This window comes from Sycon ciliatum, chromosome 1, assembly GCF_964019385.1.
Source record: "Sycon ciliatum chromosome 1, ocSycCili1.1, whole genome shotgun sequence".
Classification (NCBI taxonomy): domain Eukaryota; kingdom Metazoa; phylum Porifera; class Calcarea; order Leucosolenida; family Sycettidae; genus Sycon; species Sycon ciliatum.
Genome location: NC_088643.1, coordinates 51,220,183 through 51,237,659, shown reverse-complemented (window position 1 = coordinate 51,237,659; position 17,477 = coordinate 51,220,183). Strand labels below are relative to the sequence as shown.

The following is a 17,477-nucleotide window of genomic DNA, read 5'->3' as shown; positions in this document are numbered from 1 at the left end:
ACTCGGACACCAGTAATCATTCCTCAAACCAGAGTCTGACAGGGAAATACTTGATAGTCTGCTACTGTACTGCCCAGCTACAGTGGGGAGTGAGGAGATCAAGATTCAAGACTGATGCAGTTCGACCGTACAATATCGTGACGGCTCTGTGTCCGGACTAGTTGTAGTGTCATACCGGCTGCATGTTAGTCAACATCATCTAGTCCCGCAGTCTATGTACGTGTGTCGATGTTAGCCTATACGCGGTCAAGAAGACAAACGACACACCTAGGGAAATTATGTAAACATAAACATCGATGGATATTCAAAACACAATTAGTGGTTTTAGAGTGATCATCTCATTTTCGGAAAGTTGTTCTCTTTTCAGATCTCTGAAAACACGAAACTGCAAATGCTATTTCGTGATGAATATTATGATTTTATTATTAACAAAGTCGACCAGCATACACATGTTCTGCACAAGCACAAGTAAAGCACGGGCATGGAGCCCAACTCCAAAAGTAACCATAATAATTATTATAAGAAGAAAAGAGGACCAAAGAGCTACAAGTTACGCTATAACATCCACTAACACCAACAGTTACTTTACAATCAGCTCATGCAATAACGTTGCACGACACTGACCAACGGTACCGACGTTCTACACCTAACTGGAAATCAGCTCTAGCACGTCTTGGATGTACACTCCAACACTAGGCAGCTTGGAAGGCCGTTCTATAATTAACATAAGGAGGGGAAGGTGAGCGCGACCAAGACAAGCACGAGCTGAAAGTCTCAACTGTGAAGGACGTTGGCGGATGTAAGGCTGTTGGAGTGCGCATCCACGACGTGCTAGAGCTGATTGCCAGTTAGGTGTTGTTGTAGAAGTTTATTTAACGTCGCACCACAAACAGGCGATTTCGCCTCCTTTGATACATGTGGACGACAGAAGGAATGAGAGAGAGAGAGGGGGGGGGGCCGGCCCCGGGGGGGGGGGCCGGCCCCGGGGGGGGGGGACAGAAGTACGGAGAGAGGAAGGGTAGAAATAAATACGCAAATCAACCTCAGGGCTACAGCAAAGCAAAAACGGAATGGGAACATACTATATACAAAATAGCTTCATACATTGCAAAACACGTTTACTATTCTTCATGTGTAGAACGTCAGCACTGTTGGGCAGTGTCATGCAATATTATCGCATGAGCTGATTGTAAAGTAACTGGTGGTGTTTAGCGGATATTACAGCGTAGCTTGTAGCCGCTCTTTATTCCTCTTTTCTTCTCTAAAAAAAAATCATTGGCTCTTTTCACCGAAGTCTAACCATAATAATTTGGTTACTTTTTTTATGTGCATGTACAGTAGTAGTATGTTGTTGTAATACTATTAAATGTAGTTCTGTAAAATGTAGTACAAGTACCTCTTCTCGAAGCTTCGCGAGTCTCGACAATGTGCATGGACTCCACGTGTAATTCTCCCGAATGATCCATGCAGCTACGTATGACCATACATTTACAATGTAATTTCTACTTCTTTCAAAGTATGTCTATGTATGACCATACCTTTCATGTTCATTGTGTTGGGAAGTCGACTCTTGGTGTCTCTGCTATGCTCAGATTAGAAATGCGATCACGTACATGAATGTCTATGAGCAGGGGTACTCTTGCTATGAGCTACATTATGCATGCGTCTCATTCCCGATCGAATCATTGACTGGCATTGCTGCATTCCTCCCGCTTGACTTGCTCCGCCCGATCTACACCTGATACGGATTATATCAACACAATCATAAACATCTACATCTACCGGTATCTGGCCAGGCGACAGTGAAGATCTGTCCGCGATCAGAGCGATGCAGGCGCGCCAGGAACAACGCTGCTCTATAAATACGTCGCATGACAAGTCGTGTTTACATTCCAGCTGAAATATCTCAAACCACCATGCGTACAACCTTGACCCATAATAAGCTGTCTCATGGTCTAGCAGGACAATAACATTATAATACAGTCATCTCTACACTGTATACTGCTATCACTAGCATGATGTGTTTACCCACTAGTAGTAGTATCCCTGCTGCTCCTACTGCTAATGCCTGATGTACTACCAGTAGATCTACTACAGCCAGGTGCCATTAATTCAGTGTCCTTTTTTATTTGCGCTCTCATCAAAATACTTCTTTACTTCCTTGCATTCCATTATTTTTACATTCCATCTTGCATGCTGGTGGGCCAGTATGCACCACAAAGGGGTGCAGTAGGCCAGGTAATGCTGGGACGCATGCACCCGGCCTCCCAATGCACAAGGCAACGCACCATCAGTGAGTGTATCTCACACACCAAAGCCTGGCAAGGCACGTGATAGGTGCATAGCCTAGATCTACGTCATCAGTACATGATCTAGGAGCTACTAGTACATTGTAGTTATGTACGCATTCATCAACATAGTCCAGGACCAGCAGCAGAACCAGCCCTTCCTATGCTGTGTCCTGCGTCGTAAACCAATAATTATTGATTCTGTTCTCCTCGAGCTTGAGCGGAGAAAGAAGTTGGACTACCAAGCGGTTCATACAAGCTCATCAGCACCGCAATCCTGGAACTCGCTGCCTGGCCGGTGTTTGTTTTCTCCTTCTGTTCTTGGGACGTCTTTGCTTCTCTCTCTCTCTCTCTCTCTCTCTCTCTCTCTCTCTCTCTCTCTCTCTCTCTCTCTCTCTCTCTCTCTCTCTCTCTCTCTCTCTCTCTCTCTCTCTCTCTCTCTCTCTCTCTCTCTCTCTCTCTCTCTCTCTCTCTCTCTCTCTGTCTCTCTCTCTCTCTCTCTCTCTCTCCCTCCCTCCCTCCCTCCCTCCCTCCCTCTCTCTCCCTCCCTTCCCTGTCTGTCTGTCTGTCTGTCTGTCTGTCTGTCTGTCTGTCTGTCTGTCTGTCTCTCTCTCTCTGTTTCTCTCTCTCTCTCTCCCTCCCTCCCATCCTCCCTCCCTCCCTCTCCTCCCCTCCCCTCCCCTCCCCCATCCCCCTCCGGACTATAAGTAAGTCAGTGTCAATGGAAAGATAAATATTTGAGCGAGACTCAAAGATTTAAAATCATTTTTGAAATGTAACAGGGGTCGGTAGCGGATAGCAGTTTCTAAACAAAATCAAGTTTGCAAGCATTCATGCAATTTCACACATCAAGTCAAGAAATCACTTCTCATAAATTATGATATCAAACGTTTTCGTTCCCTTCTCATCAAGGATAGTGCAGGGAGTAGCTCAAGTGGAGAATAGACTACAGGGTATAATAGGATAAAGATAATGAGATAACAACGCTCATGACAAGGTGGAAAATTATCAAGTTCAGAACGACACAAACTTCGAAGGAAAATGATAATGACAACATCATATAGAACATAGTGTGCAAATTATGTAACATTTTTTACACCTAAACAATTGCAGAGACAACACATTTTCTCTCGGTTCACGTAGCTGCAAGGACACTGGACATAGCACCCACAATGGCTAGTGTTAGAAAACGTGGAAGGCCACGAAAAAGGGGCAGAGACGGGTATTGATGGTGCCGCGAAGAGGCGAGATGACGGGACACTGGAGGAGACAACCATCGGAGCAAAGAATCGCACTTCGTGCATTAAGCTACATCTGCCAACATGATTGTACGAATTGTTGTGAGTTGCACAGTAATAATGTTTTCTCAGTATTGTTATGTGGTGATGATGTATGTTGCATTTGGCTGTGTTAGAAGCTCTGTATATTCATAAGTTGGATCCTGAACTTTGTGGACACAAGTGGAAAGAAAATATGCTGTCTCTGCAATTGGACTGGATGTGTGAAATTGTGTGGATGCTTGCGACCCTGACTTCGTTTAGAAATATTTAGAAATGATTAGAATTATGAGTTCTCTCTTCACAGATCACGCCTTGCTCTACGCAATCACCTGGAGACTGGAGACTGGAGGCTGACTCTAGGACTCAGTATGTACATTGTACTGCACTGCATAGCCCATAGAGAAAGTGATACCACTTGACACCTTGGTGGGGAAGTGGCGCATGAATAGTCAGCACAATAGTTTGGTGGATGGCACGGATGTTCCAGTGATTATGGTGATTAGCAGCAGCGACAGCAACTAGACATCGACGAATCATCATCTAGATAACCGGCAACAGCAACTTGACAACAACAACGACAAATACAGCGGCGGTGGCGGCAACAATAGCAGCAGTACAACAGCAACAGCAGCAGCAGCAGCAACAGCAGCAGCAAAACAAGTACAATAGCAGCAACAGCAGCAGCAAAACAAGTACAATAGCACAGACACTCTCATACGTTTAAAAGTTTACTTCGAAGCTTCCAGCAGTTGATATTTCTTTTTTTGCTTGTTTTCTATCAGAAAATTGAAACTAAGCAACAACAAAAAAAACATGGTCGCTTCTTCAGAACGACTGCATGATTCTGAACTGTCCTAGAATATGCTATGCCCCCCACTCCGTTCTGCATTACAAACGGAGCCTAAGTATGGACTTGGACCCTATCTGGACACATGTGCTACAGGTGCGTACTGCCCTCCCCCTTTTACACTGCCATCAAACACTTCCTTCAATCTGGAGTCGTGGCTTTAAGGAGGTTGGGACAGTTTGGGACAAAGTTTCATCAACGTATTAAATACCTTTTTTAAATATATTTTTCAGTGACGTTCGCAGCGAAAAGACTGTGATCGAGTGTTTGAATGGAGGAAACTTTAAAAATTCTCTGGACGTGTAGATATGGCCTTTGGAAGCCGCCATGATTCTGTGAAATACAAAATGGGGGTCCCCAGGATATTTTCCACTGTTCCAGTTTTCCGAAGGTCACACGTGTTGCTATTTTGCCTGAAATTCCAAGGTTTGAACTTCACTATCACAAGGAATGGATATGGGGATCCTCGAATTGCATTGCCTACTAGTATACTGCAATTTCATAATTTTTCGGTACGTTTGGTTCATCTCTTTCATACCTAAAATTCCATTAGCTGCACAAGCACCGATGTACACCATCCAATAAGGAATTGCTTGTCTGAACCCAAACTTACCAGAGTCATCATCATCCTCAAATTTAGTCGGCCGAGGAGACGACGCTGGCCCAGATTTCCCACTCTCGGGTTCACCGAGCGGCTGCCTAGTCGGACTGGTCGGTGGCTCCTGCGTATGGTCACCTGCGGGTGGTTGGCTGGGAGGGATGCATGGCGACTCACTGCGTGGTGGTGGTATAACTGTAGGTTCGCATGATGGCGTGCTCGTTACTGTGGCAGGATGTTCATCTGGCACAACGCTGCCGCTGCAACAGAAGGTGCCAACAACGTTTGTTCAGTTTAAAAAAATGTCAACACTGGCGCTGAACCACCGGCATTTCTCATGTCATGACAGACAAACAGAAATGCATGTATACATCTGCAGGAGACCTCACCGCTCTAACTCACAGAACAGTCGCATAGAACAGTAACTGCTATAGAATGCCTTTCGAAGTTCAGTCAAAACAGTCATATTATCATGCCAGCTCATGCTGAACGACTTACACCAGAGGAGAAGCGGGATCGACTACCGTTTTTCTCACCACTCCTGAAAGAAGATTGTGTAACAAGTGCATGTACACACACTACTTAATTTATACTCCTACTTGCTGACTGACAGAAGCGTGGCATGCAGGTCGTTTACCAGGACATGGGGAGAGATTCAAAACATGCATACACACACATACATATACACAGATCAGTGATCACTGAGAATAACAGACTGACAAGTGCCTGAACAACTGAAGCAATGCATTGGATACCAACGTTATTCAAACTCCACGTGTGTGCAGCACCAGATGTGCAGCAGTATACGGAATTGGCTCACCTCTTGTCCGCTGCGTTTTCGCTTCAGAGAGCAGCTCCCTGAACTTCTCAACCTTGTCCTTGTTGAAGACCTCGACGATCTCGAGGAACTTCTCGAATGTAACATGCTCACCGGGCGCCATGTAGCGGATGAACTTCTCGTTGTGAAGCTGCTGTGTGTGTCTCAGCTCATAGAGCCCTGTCTCATACTTCCTGCACCACATCCTTTTCCTCCTGGCTTCGTTCTGCAGTCGCTGGGGATTCAACTCCAATATCCACTGACTCAGATCGTGTGAGAAGAACCGCTCATCGCACCATGGATCTGCACACACGGAATAAATGAGCCATTCAAAACATCTCTGGCCACATACTAGTAATATGATTGCCAATATTGAATGGTATTTGACTGACGTGGGAAATACCAGTTGTCATTCAACCTCACAGGACAGTCAAAACAGGCATTTTTGGTGTTGTATTCTAATCCTTCACCATAGCATCGTGAATTGTATTCTGTTTGCCCGTCAAAACAGGCATGCTACCGTCATTGTCGTTGTTGTATGCCGTTGCTGTCAGTATCATTGTATTGTTATATTTCAATTCACTCGGGGCACCTGCAAAACTGCCTTCTTATTGGAGAGACACTTCTCAAGTTTCTAACACACTCAAAATGAGATGATTGTATGAAAAGACACCTATGCATAGAAGAATGGTACACTCTCAATGCTCCGGACAGCAAGCTGTTTCCACCTTATTAGGTCTGCTCAGCAGAGATCAGAGTTACTGGCCGAACTGATCACTATGAAGTTAATGAACAACAAAGCATTTGTAAACCGGCTCAAAAGCGCTCATAATAGTACTCTGTCAAAAACAAACAACCATACACAGTGATTCCGAGGTCAGCATGTTTGACCGTAGATTCACCGCTCCCTGGTACAGGGGCACTCTATTACTGTACTGTAACTTTGTAAGTAGTTGTTATGGGGACAATCAAAACAATGCTGCCTATCATAGAGATTGTCTCACTCACTCTCACGTTTCTCCTTTAAGTCAGCCATTGAACCGGGCTTCCTCAGTTCTTCAAAGTCGCGGACTTTATGTTTGTAGACCTTTTCAACAACGGCCAGAAACTTGTCAAACGTGTCCTCGCCAAGCGGTGTAATATGGTCCAGATAGAGCTGAGCGTGTACACTTGGCGTGCTCGTTGCCGCCACTAGGTCATTGATTATGTCGCCTTTCAACAGTTCACATTCGACAGAAAGGTCTCTCAGGATTCTCTCGTCGATCAGCTTGATCCAGCCGCAGTAGAACTTGGCCGGGAACCGCTCGTCTGCCCACGGTCCTGGAGTGATGCACATACAAACACAGTGAGGCCGCTGTGCGCAAGTGTATGTGGTAGACACAAATAGGCCATGCCATAATGAACTTCAGAGCTGCTTCTTGCATGTCAGTGCAGTCATCAGAGCTGCCAGGACATATGCACTGCAAAAAGGCGACAGGAGTGTGGCGACGAAATCACATTAAATGTTCTGAAACATGGCAAGACTTTGCACGGTGCATTGCGTTTCGCTACTTTGTGACATATTTGGAACCTTCTTCACAGCCTCCCCTGTGCATAGATAAGTTCATTGAATTGTATATCAGCGAGTGCAAACACAATACCACACTCGAAACAAGCAGAAGACAGAATCATCGCCGTACCTGCGACCAGAAGAGTTGTCTACTGCCTACAAATCATTCTTCCATTCTTCAAGCAACCGTGATCCGTGTTAGAATGTTCCCAATCTCGTAATGCGCGGTCAACATCCACAAAATTACTTGTTCCCTGCCATCACTTGATGGCTTTGTGAAACGTGATGGCATGGGCGTAACTGCAAAGGCTTTGCTCGAAATTACTGGAGTGCTGATTAGAAAAGACTCCACAGATCTTGGTTTTAACGGTTCTATTCTTACAGCATACAAGTTAGACTTCAAAAGGTTCTCTGAGGTCATGGAAATTTAGTTAATCTCCATGGATTATGTAGCGGTCCGAGATGTTACCCGTGCACAGTCCCATCAGCTATCAGTATAAATGCCGACCATGCACATGCAGTCGAAAGGGTTTGGTCTCAGTGTACGGTCTGCACTACACATACACAATATCATGCTGGGCTTGCCACATTCATGGAATATAGCAGTACTCTCAGGGCAGGGTCAGTATCTATTTTCGTCTGATGATCGATTCAGTTTGTGAAACTCAGAGTTACGGAAAAAACTGCTCGTTCTTCTGCCTGCATGCACAATACACTGTATAAGTCTTACCACTCGCAGCCTGTGAGAGTCGCTGGCCTTTGCGCTGAGGCAGTGGAGGGGGAGGAAGATTGAAGGACCTGGCATGGCTTCTCTTCCCTGTTCTCGAGTCCACGATGAGTTCAAGGCGGATAACCACGGGTTTGTCGGAAGTGGTGCTGTCGCTCAAGTTGTCCCGTCGGACGACTTCCAGAGAGATCTCCTCAGCTTCAAGGCTGCAAATCTGGTCCTCACAGCTCTGAAGCTGGTCCTCTGGAATCATCCAGTCATCATCGCGTACGAGCACTTTCACCTGGAAGGAGTCGCTGGATGTCAGCTTGAGGGGCTTCATTTGGAAGGACTTCACCTCATCCGCGGCATTGAAGGCACCAAACTGATCCTCGGTGCCACCAAATCCAATGCCGAGTTCGCCCATCGTAGCATGGAACCAGCGGAAAAACACCTTCACCACGACGGTGCTGGAGATTGACGAAGAGATGAAGTCGGACACCTGGCAGCGATCGGCATCGGTAAGACAGCCCATACTGGCACCACCACCACCACTACCGTCACCGTTTCCATTGGCAACACTCAAATTACCGGTCGTTGGGTTCATTCTCAGGATACCTGCAACAAACACAAGCATACAACCTGGAGTTTACTTGCTGCATTCGTAGCATGACATATGCCATGCAGATTGGGACATCCTCACATTCCTCAGTGCATGGTAGAGTGGTTTCGATAAAAAAAGATTCAAGGCCTCTAATTCTTTTAATACGATAACTCAATTGTTGAAATTTTAAGCGATTCATGATGAAAAATCTAAAAAAGGAGCACAATGCAGCACACATCACGGCCAGGAAACCCGACCCTCCGCATCGCCAACTCACGTAGCATGTGAACTGGACGATGACGGGCCGACCGAGCCCGTCATGGTAACTTGGTCGTGTGATGTCTAGAGTAGTCGACAAGTGCATCCACACTGCATAAACATGCATAACCAGGTGACTTTGAAATAGACTGTCACCGAAAAGGTACCCATAGAAAACTAGGCTACAACACTCGGCATAGCAGGATTTTTGTTGCATTTGCACAGTTGAAAGCAGTTATCAGTGCAAGGCAGAGGAATTGACCATCATTCGCATGTTACTTATTATTCATCACAGGCTAATCAATCCTAAGCGATTCTTTTCTCCTTTTATAGATGATGCACACGCACTCCCCTCCCCCCCCCCCCCCCACACACACACGTGTACTTGTACTTGTTGCTCACTGCCAAAACTGGTCACGTGGGTCTCCTCCCTGAGAGAGGGGAGAGAAACTCAAAAGGAATCTTTGAAAGATGACTCAATTGGCTATTGAACTGCCCAACGGCCAACGGCCAACACCACCTGCAACCTCCAAACCTCTCGGTGGACTTGAACATGATCCCACTTATGGGCTCACCATACCTCAGTAAGTGGGTAAGGACAAGGTGCAGAAAAAGGATTGCACACACACACGCACGCACGCACGCGCGCGCGCGCTCGCGTGCGCACACACACACACACACACACACAAACACCTCAGACCTCAGACATGCCCATCGCGGAAGCGATGATAGCGAACAGCTATGTTAGACATAGCAACTTGGTGCTGGGATTACACCATTCAACAGCTTGCACGGCTGATGAATTTACCGCCACTAATATTTAGCCTGGTATCCACCACACAGCTGATTGAAGTGGCTTTTTCTGGCCAGTGAATCCCTATTTTTCATTTTTTTTACACACACACGCTACACCACATACTCCGGCATACACTGACTGTACTCAGGAGAATGAAAGAAGAGCCAGGAGAATAAGAAGGAGAAAGATGTGTGCGACCATAATCGTCGGGAATTGAATCCGCAACCTCTCGATTGGAAATCGACTGCACATACCACTGCACCATACTGGACACACAAACACACACACACACACACACACACACACACACACACACACACACACACACACACACACACACACACACACACACACACACACACATACACCCCCCCCCACACACACACACGCACGCACGCACGCACGCACGCACGCACGCACACACGCACACACACACACACACACACACACACACACACACACACACACATATACACACACGCATGCACACACGAGCACATACGTGCACCCTTATGAGCATGGACAACGACAAGCATACACATACGTGTACCGAAAACCTGCTCGCAGAATGCAATGACAAAAAATACATGCTAGCATCGTTGCATAACACCACACAAGTCACTTACAGATGTCAGCAAAGTAAGTTATGTTCATTGTCGCAATGCCAGTGTCAGCATCAGCATCAATATTACAATTATCCGTGATGTCTTCGACTTGTGGCGGAGAGGCTATTGAGCTACGTGATAACTGTCCTGGCGTACAAATTACTCGAAGCTGATGCACAGAAATTGTAGAAAAGCGAGACACATAAGCCAGCAATCAAACCTTGGTGGTGTAACGGTGCAGAGTTTCTACCACTCCAGCGATTACAGTGAAAAAACCCAACATGATCACTCTGGTGTAAGGGGAGCACCTTCAAGAAGACCACAGTTCCCAGGACCAAGACTAGTGATGTTCTATCCAGTCAAACGACCCTGGATATGGAGACCACCTGTGTGGCTGAGCACGGAGACTAGATCTACAAGGTCCCTTGAGCTGTCGCCTTAGGCAGCCCTCAATGTATCAGGAAATGGCATTCTTGCTACACAATGCGGCAAATGGCATTGAGGTAGAATAGATACCAGCATAGCATCCATCCAGGAGACTATAAGCCCACCTCGTGTTTACCGGGCACGTCGCCAGCAACTCCCTGCTCTCCGGCAACGTTCACTTCCAGTTGAACACTCTGCTTAGGTCGGAGGCCTGATGGCGTGCACGATACTACCTGCATGTGTAAATAGAGTGAACATCACGGGACACGATGAAGAACACCAACAAGCCGACAATTAAACCTAAGCTACATGATGCCTCACACAACAGCTACTTTGAACACTTGAAAGTCTATAATTTAGAAGCATGGGAAGTACATGTTCGGTCTAATGCATGCAGCCCCGTAATTAAATATACTGGACTTCTGAAGTTATAATGTCATTGCCCTCATTGCACTGCATCAATGCTCTCTCACTATCATCATCAATGTTCTCCCACTATACATTTTTTGTGTATCTGTCGACGCAAGTTTTGGACACGGGGACGCAAGCTTAGCACCCTTGCTTAATCTTGGGTCAAACTGTTACTGAGAGCAACTCGGGTCAGCCTGGATGCAGGCCAGAAACTGCCTAGGAAACTGCCCAGGAAACTGCCCAGGAAACTGCCCAGGAAACTGCCCAGGAAACTGCCCAGGAAACTGCCCAGGAAACTGCCCAGGAAACTGCCCAGGAAACTGCCCAGGAAACTGCCCAGGAAACTGCCCAGGAAACTGCCCAGGAAACTGCCCAGGAAACTGCCCAGGAAACTGCCCAGGAAACTGCCCAGGAAACTGCCCAGGAAACTGCCCAGGAAACTGCCCAGGAAACTGCCCAGGAAACTGCCCAGGAAACTGCCCAGGAAACTGCCCAGGAAACTGCCCAGGAAACTGCCCAGGAAACTGCCCAGGAAACTGCCCAGGAAACTGCCCAGGAAACTGCCCAGGAAACTGCCCAGGAAACTGCCCAGGAAACTGCCCAGGAAACTGCCCAGGAAACTGCCCAGGAAACTGCCCAGGAAACTGCCCAGGAAACTGCCCAGGAAACTGCCCAGGAAACTGCCCAGGAAACTGCCCAGGAAACTGCCCAGGAAACTGCCCAGGAAACTGCCCAGGAAACTGCCCAGGAAACTGCCCAGGAAACTGCCCAGGAAACTGCCCAGGAAACTGCCCAGGAAACTGCCCAGGAAACTGCCCAGGAAACTGCCCAGGAAACTGCCCAGGAAACTGCCCAGGAAACTGCCCAGGAAACTGCCCAGGAAACTGCCCAGGAAACTGCCCAGGAAACTGCCCAGGAAACTGCCCAGGAAACTGCCCAGGAAACTGCCCAGGAAACTGCCCAGGAAACTGCCCAGGAAACTGCCCAGGAAACTGCCCAGGAAACTGCCCAGGAAACTGCCCAGGAAACTGCCCAGGAAACTGCCCAGGAAACTGCCCAGGAAACTGCCCAGGAAACTGCCCAGGAAACTGCCCAGGAAACTGCCCAGGAAACTGCCCAGGAAACTGCCCAGGAAACTGCCCAGGAAACTGCCCAGGAAACTGCCCAGGAAACTGCCCAGGAAACTGCCCAGGAAACTGCCCAGGAAACTGCCCAGGAAACTGCCCAGGAAACTGCCCAGGAAACTGCCCAGGAAACTGCCCAGGAAACTGCCCAGGAAACTGCCCAGGAAACTGCCCAGGAAACTGCCCAGGAAACTGCCCAGGAAACTGCCCAGGAAACTGCCCAGGAAACTGCCCAGGAAACTGCCCAGGAAACTGCCCAGGAAACTGCCCAGGAAACTGCCCAGGAAACTGCCCAGGAAACTGCCCAGGAAACTGCCCAGGAAACTGCCCAGGAAACTGCCCAGGAAACTGCCCAGGAAACTGCCCAGGAAACTGCCCAGGAAACTGCCCAGGAAACTGCCCAGGAAACTGCCCAGGAAACTGCCCAGGAAACTGCCCAGGAAACTGCCCAGGAAACTGCCCAGGAAACTGCCCAGGAAACTGCCCAGGAAACTGCCCAGGAAACTGCCCAGGAAACTGCCCAGGAAACTGCCCAGGAAACTGCCCAGGAAACTGCCCAGGAAACTGCCCAGGAAACTGCCCAGGAAACTGCCCAGGAAACTGCCCAGGAAACTGCCCAGGAAACTGCCCAGGAAACTGCCCAGGAAACTGCCCAGGAAACTGCCCAGGAAACTGCCCAGGAAACTGCCCAGGAAACTGCCCAGGAAACTGCCCAGGAAACTGCCCAGGAAACTGCCCAGGAAACTGCCCAGGAAACTGCCCAGGAAACTGCCCAGGAAACTGCCCAGGAAACTGCCCAGGAAACTGCCCAGGAAACTGCCCAGGAAACTGCCCAGGAAACTGCCCAGGAAACTGCCCAGGAAACTGCCCAGGAAACTGCCCAGGAAACTGCCCAGGAAACTGCCCAGGAAACTGCCCAGGAAACTGCCCAGGAAACTGCCCAGGAAACTGCCCAGGAAACTGCCCAGGAAACTGCCTAGGAAAGACCTGCTGCACTACACTACCCTCCTGTGAGCTGTCTCATCTCCCTCTGCGCAAGCGGGATAAAACAAAGCTAGTCATAGGCAAGTGCTGTCTCATCTCCCTCTGCGCAAGCGGGATAAAACAAAGCTAGTCATAGGCAAGTGCTTCTGTTCGCAGCTAGCCGTTTGTACGATGATGTTACGAGGATGGTCGCCTCAGGACTCGAATCGCGAATTGGTTGGCCGGAGGACTTTTCTGTGAAGTTTCAGCGCCATCCAAAGAGGCCAAGCTTTGGGTAGCAGAGCTTGAATGGTTCTTTTCGCAAAGCGTTCTTGCTACGGCGCAGTTCCTGTTACAACAGGAAGCAGTGTGAGTGATCAAGTCGTTACAAGTCCAGTTTCGGAGCTGACTGACACTCCGCCAGACGTGGCCATGGTGTCATCTGCCCCCCCCCCCCTCACCCGGGCCAAATCCTGGATACCCCACTGCATGAAGCTCATTACCAAGCATTTCGCTGCACGAAGCAAACTTCACAGGATGTGGAACAAAAATCACGCTAAAAGTGAGCTGCAGCTGCAAGACCAACATTGCAGCCATCAGCAAGGGCCACAACAAGCGAGTAAGCGTGTCTCCCGCTAACACGCTACCCTGTAACCATGGTAACTGCCACTTAAAACTAACAAGTACAGCAATACAAGAACCCGGGCAGGTGGTTGGGAAATGACTTACTGAGAGCATTTGGAGCCTGCTTGGATCACCACTTTCACTCGGAGATCCTTCACTGCTGTGTTCGGCTCTAGAGAAATGCTGAACAACACTGACACTCAAGTCCATGGGCAAAGCACCAGGTTGAACGGCTAGTCGAGTGCTACCGTCTGAAACCACCCCTCCTTCGTTGGCGTCCATGCGGGCTGTAGCCGTGCTAGCTTCCTCCTCCTCGCACTGGACAGGACACGAACAACATGCAGCATGTGACCGTTTTAAATGAGCGTTAGCATGCTAACGCGAGTTAGCAGCCAGCCCAGCGAGCTGGCCAACCTGCACGCATGCGCGAGTCACATGGGCACGCGCCCTTCAAAATCCTGTACAATGTCTCTTTCATGTCATTGCTGTTTGGACTTTCGAGCGTGCAACTTGCGGAACAAGTGTTCCCCTTGTTGAACCGCTGGCAGGATCAATACTGTTATGAGAGCGTCCTGCCCTTCAGACTGTACTACGCTCCAGGCCAGCTATATGGAACTCTGTCGTATCCGCCAGTGAATGGATTGTGTGCGGGCAGTTCGCACTCCCAGTGAGTCCCACGCCTGTTGCATTACGGGGAATACCACAATTAATGTTACTTCCTCAATGCATGCTCTGGACTTGTGTTACCTCGCCAGCAACTCGCTATTCTGCTCCGAGCACTTACATACCTCGGTGTTTCTCTGGCCCCAGCAAAAGTGGAGGGTCCAGCTCAAGCCCTGACGTTATTGGCATCTTCCCATTACGGGAAATACCTCGACTAACGTTTCTGTCTCCATGCATGCTCTGGACTTGTGTTAGCTCGCCAGCAACTCGCTACTCGGCGCCGTGCGTTTACATACCTCAGTGTTTCTCTGGCGTCAGCAAAAGTGGAGGGTCCAGCCCACGTCCTGACGTTTATCGGCGTCATCCTGGACACCCGCGCGCTCACATCAGTCTGCCGATGGACGAACTTGCCAAGCTTCACGACCTCCTACGGGCCACTCTCAACACAGCTTCAACTACCCAATGTCAACTCGAGTATCTTCTGGGAAAGCTCTCGTTTGCTACAAGAGTGATAGTCCCAGGATGCACATTGCAGATTGTGGTCACTTGCCAACTGGTACCGGCAGCCGTATTACCTGATCAAGCTCTCCGAAGAGTGCGTCAAATACCTTCGCTGATGGCCTGAGCTCCTGGAATAGTAGAACGGCCGGTCCTTCTTCCTACACCCTAAGTGGACGCCGTCCTCCAACTTGCTGCTATTCACTGATGCAAGTGGTGCACTTGGCTGGTGCGCAAACAATTGCAACCGGGGATAGGGCAATGGACAGTCAATCAAGCAGACCAGCCAATCGCAAAGAGTGGTTTGCAATTGTGGCAGCACATGGGAAAGCTAGCGGCACCAGCAGCAGATGCCAATCGATCGGCTTTACAGCAACTGCGAAAATCTTGCTCATAAGTTGTGGCTATGGCCTGGCGTTATACACCGGCCACTCATTTCGAATCAGCTGCCGGACTCGATATTCAGAGAGGCGGGAAGGTGGAAAGCCATGTTTGCCCGAGTAACATTCAGAGGCCACCAGCAGCCAAAGCATGGGTGGCTGTGGCAATGGCCTCAGCCCATGATATCGAGTTCCTGTTAGTCAATCGTTACGGAGCTTGCACTGCTCACAAATTTCACAGGTAGCTGCACTTTGTGATCCGCTCTGGGAGTGCCGATTTATGGAATATATGCTCTCAACTGGTTATGCATCTCTATAATTATATCTAGCATTTGGCGGCTCTATTCAGAGTCATTGGCGGCTCCATGCGGTGTCATTCGGCGGCTCCATGCGGAGTAATTGGCAGCTCCATGCGGAGTAATTCGGCGGCTCCATGCGGAGTCATTCGCTGGCTCCATGCGGAGTCAATTGCCGGCTCCATGCGGAGTCATTCGCCGGCTCCATGCGGAGTCATTCGCCGGCTCCATGCGGAGTCATTTGCCGGCTCCATGCGGAGTCATTCGCCTGCTCCATGCGGAGTCATTTGCCGGCTCCATGCGGAGTCATTTGCCGGCTCCATGCGGAGTCATTTGCCGGCTCCATGCGGAGTCATATGCCGTCTCCATGCGGAGTCATTTGCCGGCTCCATGCGGAGTCATTCGCCTGCTCCAAGCGGAGTCATTTGCTGGCTCAGCTGCGAGCCATTATACCAGTTGCTCGAATCGGCACTCCCAGCTTAATGCAAAACTCGGTTGCTCTGTTGTGAGGTGGGGGGATGCTAAATGAGCGTTAGCTTGCTAACGCGAGTTAGCAGCCAGCCCAGCGAGCTGGCCCAACCTGCACGCATGCGCGAGTCACATGGGCACGCGCCCTTCAAAATCCTGTACAATGTCTCTTTCATGTCATTGCTGTTTGGACTTTCGAGCGTGCAACTTGCGGAACAGGTGTTCCCAAAACAATTTCCTTCCCACCCTCCCACCCACTAGCTCAACTCATGTTTCTGGCGCACACATGACGGTATCTGTATAGTCCATGAGAATATATGCTCTCAACTGGTTATGCATCTCTATATATCTAGCATTTGGCGGCTCTATTCAGAGTCATTGGCGGCTCTATGCGGAGGCATTGGCGGCTCCATGCGGAGTCATTCGGCGGCTCCATGCGGAGTAATTGGCAGCTCCATGCGGAGTAATTCGGCGGCTCCATGCAGAGTCATTCGCTGGCTCCATGCGGAGTCAATTGCCGGCTCCATGCGGAGTCATTCGCCGGCTCCATGCGGAGTCATTCGCCTGCTCCATGCGGAGTCATTTGCTGGCTCAGCTGCGAGCCATTACACCAGTTGCTCGAATCGGCACTCCCAGCTTAATGCAAAACTCGGTTGCTCTGTTGTGAGGTGGGGGGATGCTAACCCGTTTTACCGGTCTAACTCAGTGTATGCAAGGGGTGGTCACACATGCACATGTACATACAACCAGCTATAACATTTTTTAACTATGTGATATACCGTATTTTCCGCAGAATAAGCAGCAATTTGAACGCTCAAAATTCACCCCAAAAAGGGGGTGCGGCCTATACTCTGATGATCAAATTAACGATGATAAATAAAGTAAAAAGTCGGGGTGGAGACAAGAAACCTAACAGATAGAAATAATGTGTATGAACTCATACCACGACACCAGAGGAACCTGTAAGGATTTCAACGTCGCTTTCATGTGAATAAATAGAGTAGATGTCTGTATTTTGTGGCAAAAAAATGGGGGTGCGGCTTATACTCCGGGAAATACGGTAGGCACAGTAAAACCTGTGAAGGTGACCACTTGGATAAGACGACCACCTGTCCCAGCAGACCACTGCAAGCAGCACCAAGGGATGCTATTTCCAGTCCAATGACACTGGATAAGGAGACCACCTGGTAACAGAAACCAGGTTTTGAACGGGTCCCTTGAGCGGTCGTCTTACACAAGTTTCACGGTATGCGTAAACAGCGTGAAATCAAAATCA

The 17,477-nt window shown here is 49.0% G+C and overlaps 1 protein-coding gene across 4 annotated transcripts in view; it reads right to left on the bottom strand.

Moving 5' to 3' along the window:
* Positions 1-3,000: 3,000 nt before the first annotated feature.
* Positions 3,001-17,477, bottom strand: part of LOC135830945 (uncharacterized) — a 27,664-nt gene continuing 13,187 nt past the window's right edge. For 2 of the 4 annotated variants that reach the window (XM_065343169.1, XM_065343171.1), the window contains exons 8-16: positions 14,002-14,214; positions 10,900-11,007; positions 10,370-10,517; positions 8,110-8,703; positions 6,839-7,150; positions 5,834-6,133; positions 5,512-5,554; positions 5,029-5,273; positions 3,001-4,129 (exon numbers count right to left, since the gene is read on the bottom strand). In XM_065343169.1, coding sequence (XP_065199241.1) covers positions 4,068-4,129; positions 5,029-5,273; positions 5,512-5,554; positions 5,834-6,133; positions 6,839-7,150; positions 8,110-8,703; positions 10,370-10,517; positions 10,900-11,007; positions 14,002-14,214 — 2,025 coding nt within the window. In that variant the 3' untranslated portion in view covers positions 3,001-4,067. Of the gene's footprint in view, positions 4,130-5,028; positions 5,274-5,511; positions 5,555-5,833; positions 6,134-6,838; positions 7,151-8,109; positions 8,704-10,369; positions 10,518-10,899; positions 11,008-14,001; positions 14,215-17,477 lie in introns of those variants that run through there. The other 2 variants (XM_065343170.1, XM_065343173.1) reach the window with 2 other exon arrangements.